Source organism: Dreissena polymorpha, chromosome 2, assembly GCF_020536995.1.
Source record: "Dreissena polymorpha isolate Duluth1 chromosome 2, UMN_Dpol_1.0, whole genome shotgun sequence".
NCBI classification, from domain to species: Eukaryota; Metazoa; Mollusca; class Bivalvia; order Myida; family Dreissenidae; genus Dreissena; species Dreissena polymorpha.
Window position 1 is genome coordinate 36,406,453 of NC_068356.1, and position 17,456 is coordinate 36,423,908.

Sequence of the window (17,456 nt, forward strand, 5' to 3'; positions counted from 1 at the left end):
TAGATATACACTTAAAACATTATCGGGTGTACAATACTATGAAAATATTTTCTAAAGAGAAAGTAGTATTACGTAAATTGGACACTCAATTTGATTAAACCAAGAATGTTGACCTTCTGTAGGTCAGGTTAAGGTCAAATGAGGTCAGGTGATGCGGGTGTTTTGAGAGTTTTCATACATAACATACTTTCAAGCATCAAAGCTTTGTTAGCAAGCTGTATTGGTCATAAACAAAACACGTCATTTTGGATAAACCAAGAGTTTAAACCTTCTTACTTAGAGTGTAAGTCCAAAATTAGGTCAATGTCAGAATAAAGCCAGGTGATGTGGGTGACTGGCCTGCTCAGATGTAAATAAATCTTTAAATAAATATGAAAAAACAAGATTGATAAATGAATGAAAGTCAAATTACTTAAAAGCCATTTTAAAGAAAACAGATGATAGGTGAAAACAAATAAAGTCAATAAAAACATGTAACATGTTTAAGTAAAGTGACTGACCCCAGGAACCGAGTACCAGGCTGCTCCATTAGTGGTGCCGTCAGTTTGCTGAAGTCGTTGGTGTCACACATCTTTGTTGGGGTTGGACATGGTCTTGTGAGAGCTCAGAGTAGCCTCTTGGCCAACTCACTGACTCATGGAAACAAACACAATTGTACCATCCGCACATTTTACACAGACGCAGGTCTTTTAACATCTATAAAAGTGTGATTTAGCAATGAGCAACTTCTAAAATAATTGTTATTTAATTGAAAATTGACTGATTATTTTCCTGAAAACCGTTGATTAACTTATTACAGAACCATTTATTAATTAAATTAAAAATAATGCTTATCAACCATTTTAGCAGAATAATAAAACACATTTTTATCATTATTTATTAACAAATGAGGCATGTCTATTGATGAAATGATCTATGAGTGCAAGTTAAATTACATTAATATGAGACTCCTTCAGGAAAATAGGGTTTAAATGTATGTGCGTAAAGTGCAGAACATAGGTATTTATGTAATTGCGTAAAGTGCAGTCTGCACAGGCTGATCAACAACAAACACTTTCCTGTGTTGCATTGTATATTTTGTTTGAAGGGAAGTTTCTCATAGTGAAAATCGAATTTAGACAGACTGCACAGGCTAATCTTTGATGACTCTTTACACACATGCATTTTCTCAGAGCAAGACACATATGAGTACTGATTGAGGTCTAAATGAAAGTATCGTCATCGGGGGAGGGGAGAGCGGCCTGTGGGAGCTACCATCCCGAGTCTCGTCAAATGGGTAGTTAGCAACAAGGGTCACCATTGTGGCGGTTAGCGGGACAGGACAAACGGCACAGAGTGGATCCAGCTCATCACCATCTTGGTCTCGGGTTCAAGCTGCAAAACACTGAGAGATTATGACAGAAGGGTATCATTGAAGTCGCATAAACAGCAGAAGAGTGCAGTCCTGGGCCAGTATTTGCCAAACAATTCTTAGGACTTAAGACTAAGAATATTTGTAAAATTTTAATTTACAACAATTAAGAGTCTGACTTGGTAGTAACAAACTCTTATTAGCTACTGCTTTATTTACACCATTTCATAAATGACATAAGCACAAGTTGTAGCCTGCATATAGTCATTCTCTGTAGCACTTTTCTTGGGTCTAAGCCTATTCTTGTCCCCCCCCCCCAAGTCTAATAATGGTTTTAATGAATACAGCCCCTGTTCATGACCTTTGTAGTCACTGGTTTCAAGCTGCTAAGCAATCAATGACAGGCAAATTTTAATTATTATTTCAAATGAATTTCATCGAGAAATGAAGATGTAATTAGACTGTATGACAAACACATGCTCATTGTGCAATAAAACTATGAAAACCATGAAAAGCTATTTATTCTTCTCGGTTCTAAACAATGCTGACTTGTAACATTCTGAAAAGTACCACTTCCCGATATGTAACATTAAAAATCTAAAGATTAATGATTATTAATGGAAAACTAGATTGAATGCATTTCATGTAGCTTAACCATCAGATTTTGTTTGTTCACTTGGTTTTCATGGCAAACTCAACACAATTTGGTCATTTCATGCAGTTTACAAATGATGTTTACCATTACCATGATGAATTAATAATATAAGCTCACCTGTTCTGTAAGGTTTTTCATGACCTCCTTCACCTTATCTAGGTGGTTATTTGGGTTGAACTGCTTTCGTCTGTGTCTGGTAGTATAGCTTGTCAAGATCGGGAAAGTTACGGTTCAAGTCAATGTTGTGAGCATTGGCCCCGCCCCACTATCCATGCAGTGACCCCATTCTGGTAATCATCCACACTGCCCTGAACAATGATGCAAACAAAGAATTGAGCCTTGCCCTGAGAAAACTGAGGGTTTGTGCATGTGCATAATCCCGGACGACACTTTCTGCCTATATGGGAATTTTGGTTAGATGAGCCTTTCTATACAACAACAAAAAACTACAATAAAGCGGAAAAGTGTTGTCCCTGGGACAAAACTTTACGCACATGCATTAAACCGTTTTTCCGGGAGCCCACCCTCAATTCTGATTGATAATAACTTCATTCTAGGAAAGGCAACAACTGTATGAGAAACGTTTCTATTACATTGATTTCATGCCACTACGGTCTTTTCTGCATATTTTGTGCTGCAAGTCATTAACCTTTTTATACGGTGGAATGTAAAAGATTGTAGTGTATGCATACCTTTAAACTTCTAGTTGTACGGTTTAAGTGTTCAAAAACTGAGATATTTTGGATATTCATTATATATAACATACCATTAGAGCAAACTGATTTCAAATAACAAATAAACACATACCAAGTAAGAACAATTTGAAGACAAATAAATATAGGGACTGAATTTCTCATTTTCTCTTAAAAGACAAGCCTGCTTGAGATGCTGTGCCTTACAGACATTCATCAAGTGTGACATTCTAGTGCCTGGAGAATTTATGAAGAAAATTATGATGCAAAAAACTGACTGTAAGACATTTTGGATTCTTTTTACTATTGATTTTACTGAAAAGCTACTAAAAATAATTTAGAGACTTCTAACCCCAACATTTGGATTATTGACATACTGAAATAAAAAATTGTTACAAAATTAATTATGAATTACCAAGTATTTAAATAAACATATAAAAATAAAATAAAACAAAACTTAGAAGTATAGTTTATATAATCATTTGTTTTTCCTTAAAATCTAAAAGCAATAGTTAGATAAGGCTCTAAAACAAACGCATGCAAAATGCAAATCCAAACAAAACTTTTCCAAGCAAACAAACATGTACATACTGCTGCAATTTCCCAGCCATCAGGGTTCATGGATGGCATAAGATGTATGCGTGTGTTTTGTATAAGACGCTGGATGTGTTTTCTGGAGAAGGACCCCTCAGGTTCCATGTCGCCATTGTATACATCGCACATGTACGACATCAGTCTCAGTAAGAGCTCCCGACCTGTCACCTCATTGCCATGCATGTTGGCGATGTATTTGAACTCTGGCACACCTTCAGGTACAATGAAATGCATTTTATACATGTACATTTAATATTATTTGATATAATTAGTGTTAACATAATTGTGTTACAGGGACCTTTTCCAAGATTTTGGCATGAATTGAAGTTAGTCATTTAATTCTCTAAAGGGACATTTTCACAGATTTTGGCATGTTTTGAAGTTTGCCATCAAATGCTTTATATTGATAAAGTAAACATTGCAGGGGGTTTTCTAGCCATTTTGGGAAAAGGAGTCTGGTCAAATTGGGATTTTTTTAATCGACAGAAGTGGCAAATTATTTTTAGATAGATAAACAATTTTAATATTGCCAGAGCTGAGATTTCATCAGTTTGACAATCAGGCAATGGTATAAGTTTGCTGACTAACCAGTCCTCAGCAACATTAAAAGTTTGCCAAAAGTATGGTCAGCTTCAAACAAGTTACATGTATACTTGTCTGGAAAGTTGCACCCAGAGTGCAGTAGAACCCACAATTTCCACAACACAAGTTAAGTATCGCTTGATTGGTCATTGTCAGCTCGAGTACTACTTAAATGTACCCTGGGTACTCTGAAAAGTCTTAAGTTTACCTAAATGTACCCCAGGAACGGAAAATATAACAACATGTACCCGGCAAACTTAGACTGTACCCGAGTATTATTCCCACCAAAATCTGATGTCGTAAAACGCGCTACGGAATACGAAACAGAATTCTCTTTTAAAAAATCTGCCTCAACATCATTTTTGTTGTATGAGTTTCGATAATATATACGTCATTTAAAAAAATATTGAAATAACTATGACCACAATGGATTTGACAAACAAAGCCAACAACGACCAATTAAGCGTTAGAATTCCCAGGTACGTTTTAGTATATTTACAGTACCTGGGGTAAATTTAAGTATACTTAAAAGAGCACACAATGTCCAAACAAGCTTAAGTAGCAGTTTGGAGCTCTAAAATCTGAACCTTCTAGGTGTTTGGTTGTTACCTAGGCACACTACACCAGTGCTCCAGCTAGGCCTAAATTGAAGGGCGCAGCACCATGCGGCCCAAAAGTCCCAACCTGCCCCTTGGATCCTTCCCATGCTCTTTTTTGATCTGATCCCATTATTTTCCAACAAATTGTATATAATGTTTCAATAAATTATAACTTTCACAGTGAAACTAGCTTAATTACGGACCTGTTTTATTAATTATCATTCAATGTTATAAACGAAAATAGATGTAATATAAAAAAGATATTATTTTATACAATAATTTTAATACATTTACTGTATATGAACTCGCTTACTTAAGCACCAATTTAACAAAATGATATCCTGCCAGCAATTTGTTCTCCCAATGGGAAAAAGTACTACTGGTTTTAAAAATTATCGCGAAAAAACTGAAAATGGGAAAATTTGCATTGTAATTTACTTAAATTTATTGATTTAAAAAAAAAAATATTTATAATCAAACCTGGTTAACTCGCGGGTCTGGTTGAGTCGCGGTATTTCATTAGCGACCTTTTGATTTTGTTTATGAACCAACCTGCGTGACCTACTTGTCAAATCTGACAGAAAACATCTCTCCCTACAAATCGGAATCGTTTATTGGTAATTAAATGTCGTAGAACTCAGACTTTAACAATATTTGATTTTTTATAGTTCAGTTAATTATCTTAACGACAAAATATGACACTGCCTGAAAATAACTGGGCTATTTATTTAATTTGATGTCTTAAATTCCATATATTTAAATTGTTATATTCTTTATTGATTGTTTCTTTGAAGGATATGTAGGAACTTTGATAATCCATGTTGAATTCAAAACTGGTGCTGTTTAACCTATTTACCGCGAATCTACCTGAAGAAAAAGTTAACAACAATGGAGGACAGTGGTGTTGGATATGTTTCTACGGCAGTTAATATTGAAGGATTTTCGCCGTAAAAAGGCAGTTGTTCAATAAAGTTAAGTTAAATATGATTGTCCTTTGCATCATTTATCTGATATATGAGGATTGTTTCTAGACGCAAGTGATTATTCCTCAAGTAACGCCAGTCAACCGTGTTCCAGTATATATTGTGCCTGCCCTCCTCCACCACCTTTTAGATTAACCAATAATTCCAGGAATGCTTCCATGTACTTCTAACTCCAATGAATGAAACCTAGGAGCAAAGTGTATCTTGTACCATTCAGGGCTCAAACTAATGCATTGGTTTAATGTAAACTTCAACTAAATATTAACATCTTAACAGCCTCTTTTCCTCTATATAATATTCGGCCACTTAAGAGTAAAATTGACTGTTTCTACTGAATGATCAGATTTTCAGCACAAGTAAGACATTTAATTAAACATTTTATATCTTCCGCACAAAAGTATGGCAAAATAATTCACAATGCAGGTATTTCCTTAGTAACAGGCCAATTCTAGGTGGGCACCCTAGCAACCCTGATTTGTTGGTATCTTTACTATCAATCTGTTCAGTCATCATTTTTATAGGAAAACATTAAACTTTTAAAGTAATTTTGATATAACTAACTTAATAAATATTCATATAGACTAATAAACACAAAATACTGTTTAAACATGAATATTTTCAGAATTATTGGTATTTACACAACATGTGTAGCCGATTTAACAAAATTTTTACCTAAATTTAAATTTTCCTTATTTTTTTTTAAAGTTTGCATGTTTTAACCAAAATACAACATCTATGTTATAGAATTTTTTAAATAAGCATATTAACCAACATTAGTTTTTTCAGAAATATGTCATAATTACCAAAATAAGGGGGTGGATGAATCTATTGGAATGGATGAAACAATAGGAAAGAAGGATACCTTCAACATGTTCGCCTGGTCTCTTGGCAAACTCAAGTACAAGTAGTTTTCGGTGATTCCAAGTTTCAGTTGGTACTCCAAACTCATTGTTAACTGGTAGTTCGTAAAGCTTCGTTATCTTGGGACACTTCTTGTTGACTCTTGTCATAACATCTTTCATCGCCTCATAATTATGATGCTGGGCCCATTCCGAAAACCCAACCGTTGCACATATTGCAGAGCAGATAACCAACAATAGGCCACGAAGCTCCATAAGACTTCAAAGTGAGCGTTAACTTATTGAATGCAACTAAATATTTAAACGAAGTTCAATCTTTAAGAGTCAAAATGTTAGAAGACAGTAGAAAACAGCCGATCGTTTCCTCCGTTCACACACACAGCCCACACAGTATTATTCTTATTATATTATTGTTAATGACGTCATCAATATTTGCGTACACAGAATAACATTAGCAAGGGACCAGCATATAATGTATGTGCCTTACATAACCAAAAAATACTGTAACCCACCAGAAAAAAATAGGAACTCAAATGAGAATAATGAAATACAAAGACTGACATTTAGTATGATCTTGTAATATACTAGTATATATAGAATAATATGATAATGTATACTCCATGTGTACATGTAATGGTACTAATACGCCCACGCCGTATTTTAATTGGTTATTCATCCATTTATGCGTTGAATAAGACCGAGATCGTGTAAATCGCTGCAAAATTGATGAAGTAATAAAACACCGTGCAATCGACTAACGCATCGTCTGCGGTTCATCCATCGGCTGCGGAAGCGTACACATGTCGGGTAAAAGCGGAGTGTAAGTATTTCCCTATTCTTTATATTTTACGTATTGAATTGAGCAGATTTGCGCGTGTTCTTTGAGAGCCTAAGTAAGAATGACTTTGTGAACGTAATCCTTACCTTCCTAGCTGCTTACTGTCAAAGAAATCCGTTAAAATGTGGTCAAAAATCAAACAAAAATTCACCACTCTCTCTCTGTAATACTTTAATTACACAGGATTTAGACTATAGATAAACATGAACAACATTTTATTGAAATATTTAAAAATTTCACTTCGGTTATTCCAAATTACAGCATCCCACATGAACACACAACATTTTTATCAACGTTTAAATTCGAGTGGGGTTGGAAAAACGGCCCTAGACGTACATCGGCCGCGGCTACTTATTAGATGGTTCATGACTGCGAAAATAAAATTATGCTCAAGCCATCGGCTGCGGCAATGAAAATTGGCATTTTGAGATTTGGACGATACTCATTGACCATATTCGATAGAACTATCATATATTTTGATCACAAAAACAGTTTTAAGATTTGCATTCGTATTTTGAAATAAAATGGGATGGGTGAGTGGATTTCGTTTTAAATAATTCATACTTTGACAGTATTGAAACAAGTCATTTACGCGCAATATGTCTCCACATCATGTAGAGTACATTAGACTCTCGCTATGCCGAAGACGGATTTTAGTAACCTCACGTACCCGCCAGTAAACAAAACAAAGATATACAATAGACTTAATGAAAGAGTTACTTGTATGACGATTAATTGCCGTTCGGCTGTTAAAAAAGACAACATAATAGGGCAAATGATACGAGAAGGAAAAACTGATTTCGCAGTTCTTACGGAAACATGGTACTCCGACGAAAAATCACATCAATATGAAACCTCGGATTTCAATCAAAACGGTTAATCAGCATGGTAAATCGTAAAAACAGGATTGGTGGTGGTATTGCATGATAAACCTATAAAAATGGAATCGCCGTGACAGAACTTTTAAACAGTTGTACACACAGTTTTGAATTTGGTATCTGGAAGCTGGTATTTGAAAACATCACCATGCATGTCATTGGCGTTTAAAGACCTCCATCATTATCTACGTGCACCCAGTTTGTAGCTGATTTCTTCCAAATGCTTGAAGAGTTTCTTCCGATTTATTCAAACCTGATGATAATGCGTGATTTTAATCTACATATCCAAGAATAGAACACAGCAATTACTGAGTTTAAAAATTCTTTGTTTGCTATGGGGTTAGTACAGCACGTAGATTTTAGTACCCATGTTGCAGGAAACACTCTGGATCTTGATAAAACAGAAGCCGCCAATGGCGTCGATGTTCTATCCTGTACGCCTGGTACATATTTTTCTGACCATTGCTCTTTGAAAATTGTGACAAACATCAAAAAAGAAACAATTACTTGCAAACGTGTATCTTACCGAAACCTAAAAGACATGAACAAAAGTGAATTTGCGAAGGATCTTCGAAATATAGCTATTGACGCTGACAGTATTGACAATTTTGTTGACCAGTTTGAAGATGAAGTAAAACGAATACTGGATACCCACGCGCCAATGCAAGAGAACATGAAAATATGTCGTGCTCCCAAACCATGGTTTACCGAAAATATTGTGATACTTAAACGAAAATTTCGCAAAGCTGAAAGTCTGTGGAGAAAATATAAACATCCGCACCTATATGAACAATTGAAAGAAGCCCGAAATAACTACACTCACGAAATAAATCGAGAAAAGTGAAACACTTCGAGCCAAAAAATAATCAATTCCAAGGGAGACTCGAAAATACTGTACAAATTTGTATCAGAATTGACGGACAAAAGTATAGAAGATAAAACGCCAAATGACATTCCCGAAAACAACCTTGCAGAAGCATTTGCTGATCATTTTATGAATAAAATTGATATCATTCGAGAATGTTGGAAAGATTTTGATGATTACAAAGCAGAAATTAAAGATGCACAATTGTTTGAAACATTGCAAGAACTGTCTGAAGACGAAGTTAAAACTCTTATTTCTCAATTGCAAACTAAATCTTGTGAACTTGATGTTTTTCCAACAAATTTTCTTAAATCACATTTAAATGACATACTCCCTCTTTTTACCAGGTTAGTGAATCTTTCATTACAAAGCGGAAAGCAAGCGATAGTACGTTCTTTGATCAAGAAAATTGGTCTCGAACTTGAACTCTCGAACTATAGACCAGTAAGCTATCTCTCATTTTTATCCAAATTGATTGAAAAAGCTGCTCTCTTCAGGCTTAATATCCACACCGATAGTTATAACCTTTTACCGAAAACCAGACGGCATATCGGCGACATCATTCATGTGAGTCAGCCCTGCTGCGACTTATCAATGACCTTCTGGGTGGCATGGAGAAACAGGAAGTCACCGCCTTAATAGCCATCGATTTAAGCGCTGCATTCGACACAGTGGACCACAACATTCTACTGGACGTCCTTAACAGTCAATATGGCGTCTGTGCCACCGCATTGAACTGGTTAGACTCGTATATACGACCGAGAAGTTACCGTGTCAAAATCGAATCAACGATGTCAGCTCCACGCCAGCTACAGTGTTCTGTACCACAAGGAAGCTGTCTCGGGCCTTGGTTATATTTAACATACGCAGGAACGCTCTTCGATGTCATTCCGCCGCATATTTCTGTGTATGGATTCGCTGATGACCACACTGCAAATATACGCTTTACTCCAACACCATCGATGGAACGCAAAGCAATACAAGACCTTCAAGATTGCGCAATAACCATTAACAAGTGGATGAATGGGAATAAGCTCAAAATGAATAACTCAAAAACGGAATTTATAATGTTTGGTAGTCGGAAACAACTTGACAAGTGTGTGACTGAGTCGGTTGTCATTATAAATGATGCAATTCCAAAACAAAAGTTTATACGCTATCTTGGTGCCTTTCTAGATGAAACACTTAATTTTAAGGAGCATATAACGCGTAAATGTAGAACAGCCATGCTTAATTATTTGAAAATCAAAAGCATTCGAAAATATTTAACAAGTGAAGCCACAGAGATTCTTGGCTTATCATTGGTTGTTTCAGATCTAGATTACTGTAACGTCTTATTGTATGAGGCCGCCCAGTGTGATCTTAATAAAATGCAGAGAATTCAAAATATGTGTGCAAAGCTAGTTCTTAATCGGTAAAATACGATAGTTCCAGGCAAGCATTGTTCGATCTCCATTGGTTACCTGTAAAAACCCGAATAGAGTTCAAACTATTGACCTTTATGTACAATTGTTCCCGCGGAAACGCGCCGGCTTATCTAACGGAACTATTAACGCTCAAATTTCCGAAGCGGAACCTGAGATCTGCCGACAATAACGTGATGAGCTACACAGTCCCTGTAAACAAATGACGAACATCAGCGATAGGGTTTCCGGACTGCTGGCCCAAGAATCTGGAACACATACCATTAGCGATCAGGCAGTCAGAGACATTGGGTTTGTTTAAAAGAAATTTGAAGACATTTTATTTAGGAAGTTTGACACACTGTTTTAAATTGTATAAACTTTTTAATGTGCTTATTTAATGTGTGTTTTAAACCCCACAATCAATGCACTCACTCATTAATTCATTATTTATTTATCTACTTATTTATTTTTTTTACTTAATTTAAGTAGTGTTTTGTTTTATTTATTTAGTTTGGTTATTTTAAAGTGTTTATCAGATTTTAGTTACCGGGGTACTGCCTATATTTATATGGTGTCAGCTTTTTACCTCGTAACTTTTATGAATTTTATGTTATATTTACACGTACAACGCCATTGAATATGCACGCATAAAAATAGGCGTTTAATCAAATAAATAAGTTGAAGTTTAATATCTAAGTAATGGAAACTTTGAACATAAATGTTCATTCCCTTCTCAAATTTGAGATACAAGGTTTTTCTTAATTTAAACGCATGAACGAATTTACAAACTTAAAGACAGCTACATGAAGGTTGACAGTAATGTTGGAATTTCCTACTGGAGAGCTTTCAGAATCGTTTGTCACCTGTATCTAGTTATAACTAGTCAGAAGTGTACGTCTTATAAATCGGGTTACTCGAATATCTTTTCTTAGACCAGTTCGTTATTTCAATATAATATATAAAGATATTACAAAATGTTAGAACAAATAAAAACGAATCTAAAACGGTTGTTTCCGTTATTGCTAAAATTATTGAAATTCAAAATTAGGGCAATAAGCATCATACGCTATTTGAAAACATTTTGACAAAAGGATACAGTTGTCATAAAAAGCAATGTTACAATGATTTCATTTGCTAGAGATGTACAAGACACCAGCACTAAGTTAATAACTGCAATTTAATACAATTTATTTATATTTGTCTGTTTTAAATAGTAACAGGTATTCGTTAAAGATCTTGTTTATTTTTCCGGTAAATGGTACTAAGCTTATCCTCCCGGCAGGCATGGTATTGTCGGACTCCCAACTGCCTGCGAGCTGGTTGACTCGGGGAGGTTATAAGTCCACTCTTTCGCCTCTGTTTTCTGCGCACTCGAGCTTCTGTATAAAAAAGTGGTCCCTATGAAATGTAAAATAGTTTGAATTAAAAAACACACAACCACACAACTCTTTTGAAGGTCGTTTCATAAAAGATGTTATCTTGCTTTGAAAAAAACAACACAAATGCAATCTTGCCCATTTGCATTTTTGTTATCATCCAAAATATATCAAGCGATCGCCTCAAGCATAATATGTAATTGCGGATATGCTTTTGTTCGAAAACCAAATGCTCCAGTTTCGCTGTCAAGTTCACATTCCCTGTATTTTAGAACTAAATGGTTTATTATATCCGGGAATAATGCAGCTGTACCGATGCAATAGTAGCACTTAAAGGGGTCCACTTTCAGTTATTGGTGTATCTGAAATACATTATGTGTTGTATTTTTAAATAGCAAAACAGTATATCATTAGAGAGACTTTGACATTGTTTGAAAGCACACGTCTATCCGGAGTGTACCATCTACAATCTCGCCCTTCTTTCATCAAGGGCGACACACGACACACGAAGCGATACACACTATTTTGCGCGACAAACGAAGCGACACACGATATTTTGCGCAATACACAAAGCGACATACGAAATTTTGCGCGGCACACGAAGCGACACGCGAAATTTTGCGCGATACCCAAAGCGACACACGATATTTTGCGAAACACACGAAGCGACGCGCGATAATGTACCACGAAATATCGCCGTTGTGTAGAATACACACGATATTGTAATATGTAAAAAGGCGATATATCGTGGTAAATATCGCGTGTCGCTCCGTGTATCGCGCATAATATCTTGTATCGCTTCTTGTGTCGAGCAAAATATCGTGTGTCGCTTTGAGTATCGCGCAAAATATCGTGTGTCGCTTCGTGCATCGCGTAACATGTCGTGTGTCGCCCTTTGAACGCGAGACACGATATCTTGCTAATTACTGAAAGCGACAAACACTATTTTGCGCGACTCACGAATCGACACACGATCTGTTGCCGTATACTCAGAGCGACACACGATAGTTTGAGAAATACACGAAGCGACGCGCGATAATGTATAATAATTAATTATTATTAATCATGAATCATTAAATCATTAATTATTAATGTACCACGAAATATCGCCCTTGTGTAGGTAGCCAAAAAGGCGACATATCGCGGTAAATATCGTGGTAAATATCGCCTGTCGCTTCGTGTATCGTGCAAAATATCGTGTGTCGCTTCGTGTGTCGAGCAAAATATCGCGTGTCGCTTTGAGTATCGCCCAAAATAATATGTGTCGCTTCGTGTATCGCGCAACATATCGTGTGTCGCCCTTTTAACGCGATTCACGATATTTTGCGCGATACTCAAAGCGACACAAGATATTTATCGCAATACTCAAAGCGACACGCGATATTTACCGCGATATGTCGCCTTTTGGGCTACCTACACAAGGGCGATATTTCGTGGTACATTCTCGCGCGTCTCTTCGTGTACCGCGCAAAATATTGTTTGTCGCTTTGTGTGTCGCGCAAAATGTATTGTGTCGCTCTGAGTATCGCGCATAATATCGTGAGTCGCTTCGTGTGTCGCGAAAAATATCGTGTATCGCTTCGTGTGTCGTATTTCGCCCTTGATGAAAGAAGGGCTAGATTTTAGATGGCACTATCCGATTCCGTATCTGCGTGATAATTAAACGTTCAACTTGTTAATTTATTTGTATGTGTAAGTTCTATACAGTTTAATTTGACTTTTGCAGTGACGTTTTTAATTCGTTAAGTTTGATATTTTGTTGTTTGTCAATTTCAATTTAATGTTCAGGAATTATTAGATATGTGTTGATTTATTCTTGGTCCAAATTTCAACACAATCCGTTCAAAAATAAGGTAGCTATATTGATATGATTAAGTGATGCGTTAGAAAAGTCTCCAAGTGTACACATCTTTTTTATGTGATAATTGCTTTTTTTAAATAATTGCAATCTCCTCGCACCGGTCAGCTAAAATAAACATTTTCCAGGTAAGTTAGTTAACCAGTTAATGCGCGTTATTGTGCCGACAACAAACATTTCACCGACTTAAAACAGTAAGAGGGTAGGGTGGAGAGGTCGTTCAAATAAATGAAAGGCTTGTCTTGAATACAGAAAAGTTAATTTAGCGAGGCTTGAAAATCTAAATCCTAAACCTTTTATATTTATCCCATCATTTTTGTTAACGAGTTAAGTATTTATTTAGTATTTATTTATATAAAAAAACTATCTATGCATCGGGCAGGATCTACTTGATCAACATTAAGGACCGTAAAGGATTATTCGTGTGAATTTTGGTAAAAATCTATTCGGCGCTTTAGAAGGCGACGAGATTTGAAGCAATATTTTTTCATGATTGGAGACAAACGATGGCCGACATTTAAAGACGGACACAGAATAACCGACCGAAAGAGGATGTGTTAATTAAGAAAGGCTATATTACTACCAGATATATGGTTTAACAAATTCAGAAATGTTCAACATTTCTTCATCATTTGTAAACGCATCAGGGCCGATACGATGTGTAATATGAACTAGTTTCCAGTAAGATACATAGGAAACCATATACAATTAAAACACAAAATAACACCTAAAATGCATATCAAAACGTGAGTCCATAGGACAAGGTTTGTCTGAACATTCCATTCTCAAAAACAAATGTCAAAAACAAGCTATTATATGGTGACAACAGACGGCCGGCGAACAACCACCAATCTCATCAATTGAGCTGCATCACAAAGAAATGGGTCATATGCCACATACATCCAGCGTAGCGAACGACCAACCTGAGCATTCTCACATGAAATCACGAAAACATAGCAACGCTCCTGCCCTAATTACGCGAATGCGCAATTATCGCATGACGCGGTAAAAATATCAGATGAGCAAATGAAAACTTCGATATGTACAGTAGAAAGAAGTGATAGAAAGTCAAAGATGAAACGGAGATTCGAAATGTGGGTACTGAGCAAACACCATTGCCGCAGGTGTAACGATGATAAACATATTCAAGATTAACGGTGATGATTGTTTGGGTCGCTGGTGAACGCAAGTTATGTCTGACAGAGATATCATATTGTTCAAGTCGATTCACTACGTACATTTCAACGATGCGAAAGAATTCGATAAATATATGTTATTGATCCGTAAATATGAACTTTGATGATATGCAGATAGTAAGTACTTTAATGGATGTTAAATGTTCAATTCTCAACTGTGCGTGAATGTCAGTTATGTGAATGCAACTGGTGAAAATAAGTCATCGATCTGTAAATATGACCTCTGATGAAATGAAGATAGGTAGTGCTTTGATACTTGGTTTCAACTTTGATATTAAGAATCTAGCCATGCGAAAGTTAACTCTTTCAGTGCTGGAACCGAATTTTGAAGACTTTGAACAGTTTGGATCCAGATGAGACGCCACAGAACGTTTTCTCTTCTGTTTGCTATTCTGATACATGTGATAGTATTCTTTGAAAAAATGGAATAAAATGCTAATTTTAGACATTCAGCAGACGACATTTTAGCAGACGACAAATTTCCCAGCATGCAAAGGGTTAAACCTTCGAAACACATACTTGTGCTGCCGTCAAAATAAATAGCATATATTAGGTCAACGTGCTTAGTTTGGAGTGTTTCTCCACGACGCTTAATTGTAGTTTTCATACTGTTAAATAATGGATATTATCACATGCTATACCCCGCTTCCCATGTAATACAACCATTACATATTTTTTTTAATTTACCTCACGTTTATTCACAATGCTTAACTCCCATAGGCCATCGTGACATAGAAATACTGTCAGACCCAGTGGGAAAAAATTTACTGTCCAAAAAATACTGTCGCCCGCTACCTTGGCAATCACGTGCCACCAGCGTGAAAAATTTACTGTCCAAAAAATACTGTATCCCGCTTCCTTAGCAATCACGTGCGGAATGTTCGAAAATTATACTGTCCCATTCGCGCATGCGCAGTACGCGGTTTTGCATGTCCGTTGTGTTTGGATAATTAAAATATGGGAGGCGGAAAACTACAACGGGCGAGGCATGGTCAGGGGTGATAACCCCAAAAAGGGTTAGGGTAAGGGTTAGGATTCGGGGTCGGGTTAGGGTTAGGGTTGGGTTTAGGCTAACCCAAACCCTAACCCGACCCCTAACACTCACCCAAACCCTAACCCTAACCCTCTAACCCCCCCTTGCGCAATACCATACCATGCCTCGCCCGTTGTCGTTTTCCGCCTCCCTTAAAATATCGATTGCAGCTGAAACTGTGCTGAAGAATAGATTTATGCCATTATTTAAGCTTTGGCAGGAGTCATAAATCAAAGTACTGGCAGTACTGGTGTGACGATGCTTTTGAAGAGGATGGATATAAAACATCAATTTAAGTTTATCTATATCACCACAATTGTGTATGTTGATACGAACATTTGGGTACGATAAAAAATTTGGGTACGAAAAAAAATTTGGTACGAAAATAAATTGCGTACGACACATTTTTGGTACGAAAAAAGTTTAGGGGTACGGGGAAGTAGTACCCGTGGGTAACTTGACCCATTGAGCGAAACTGGGAGGCGGGTCACATTCTTGTTCATTAAGTATGGCAATACCTTCATGATGATTCTCGAAAGTAGGTATGAGCACATAGCCGGACCATGTGAGCTCAATCGTATGAGCACTTGACTATCCGAATTCGCCCACGAATATGATAAGTTAACTAATAGCGAAATGACCTTATACATGTATATGCTGAAATCTAACAATCGAACGAAATATCAAACATGGTATGTACACTTAGGTGGTTGTGTAATTTCTGTTAGAATATCGTATTCGATATGTAAATTTTAAATGATTGTGCCCGCACTTGAGTTTGTTGCCTTGTTTGAGTCTATACGCGCCTAGGCTGCACCCAGTGTGTGTATTTGTGTTTTCCAAGGTAATGAGGCTGCATAATGTTGGGACCCGGAGTGTGTCCAGCACTCCTACCTAATAAAATTAGATTGACGACAGTTGGGACGAATTTTGATTGATAGCTGCAATTTCCAGCTATTTGTTTTGTACTTAAATACTTTTTATTTTTTTATATGGTCAAATGCTGTAGGGGGGGGGGGGGGTAAGATTATCCAGAAAAAAAACCTGTCCGAAATGGTGACCATAAAACATACAAAATATAACATTGCGCCGGGAGCGGTAATCGAACCGGTGTCGTAAAGGTGAAAACGCGAACGTCCTTACCACTACGCTAGCGGGACGGACAATTACGCAAAGAAATGTTGTTTTATCTATATATATCATAGCAGTGCAGCGTTTACAATTTGCAGGTTCGAAATCGTTCGCATTCTTTAGTTTTGTGATCACGTAAAAAGTTAAATTTACATGTTTTTATTCGCAATTTATTTACTAAATCGAGAACAAATATCAAACAAAATAGAGAAAATATATAGTTGTTTCATTGGTCCATAAAAATAAAATGGATGTAAAATAACTAATTTGAAATTAACGTTCTGATACACGTATTGAATCTGTTTCCCCAGGATATGCTGTTCTATTTATTTTTACCTTTATCAACACGAACGACAACTCTGCTAGGAGAATGTTATCAATGAAAATCAACGAGCAATCTCCTAAGCAGTGGCGAATGCCAAGGAAAGTAACTGAAAAATCGAGTTATCTCAATCGGACTGGCTCGGTCTTTTACATAGGTCGCCAGTGTGAAGAATTTTTTTACTGGTTATCAAACCTTGGACGCTGCTGTTCCAGCATCGTCAAAAATCAAATTAGT

At 36.5% G+C, this 17,456-nt stretch overlaps 1 protein-coding gene across 2 annotated transcripts in view; it reads right to left on the bottom strand.

The window, feature by feature from the left end:
- The window catches only part of LOC127866609 (carboxypeptidase E-like), a 30,836-nt gene extending 24,091 nt beyond the window's left edge, over positions 1-6,745 (bottom strand). The window contains exons 1-2 of one of the 2 annotated variants that reach the window (XM_052407287.1): positions 6,319-6,745; positions 3,290-3,504 (exon numbers count right to left, since the gene is read on the bottom strand). In XM_052407287.1, the coding sequence (XP_052263247.1) occupies positions 3,290-3,504; positions 6,319-6,571 (468 nt within the window). In that variant the 5' untranslated portion in view covers positions 6,572-6,745. The remainder of the gene's footprint in view (positions 1-3,289; positions 3,505-6,318) is intronic. The other variant, XM_052407288.1, reaches the window with a different exon arrangement.
- Positions 6,746-17,456: the final 10,711 nt, after the last annotated feature.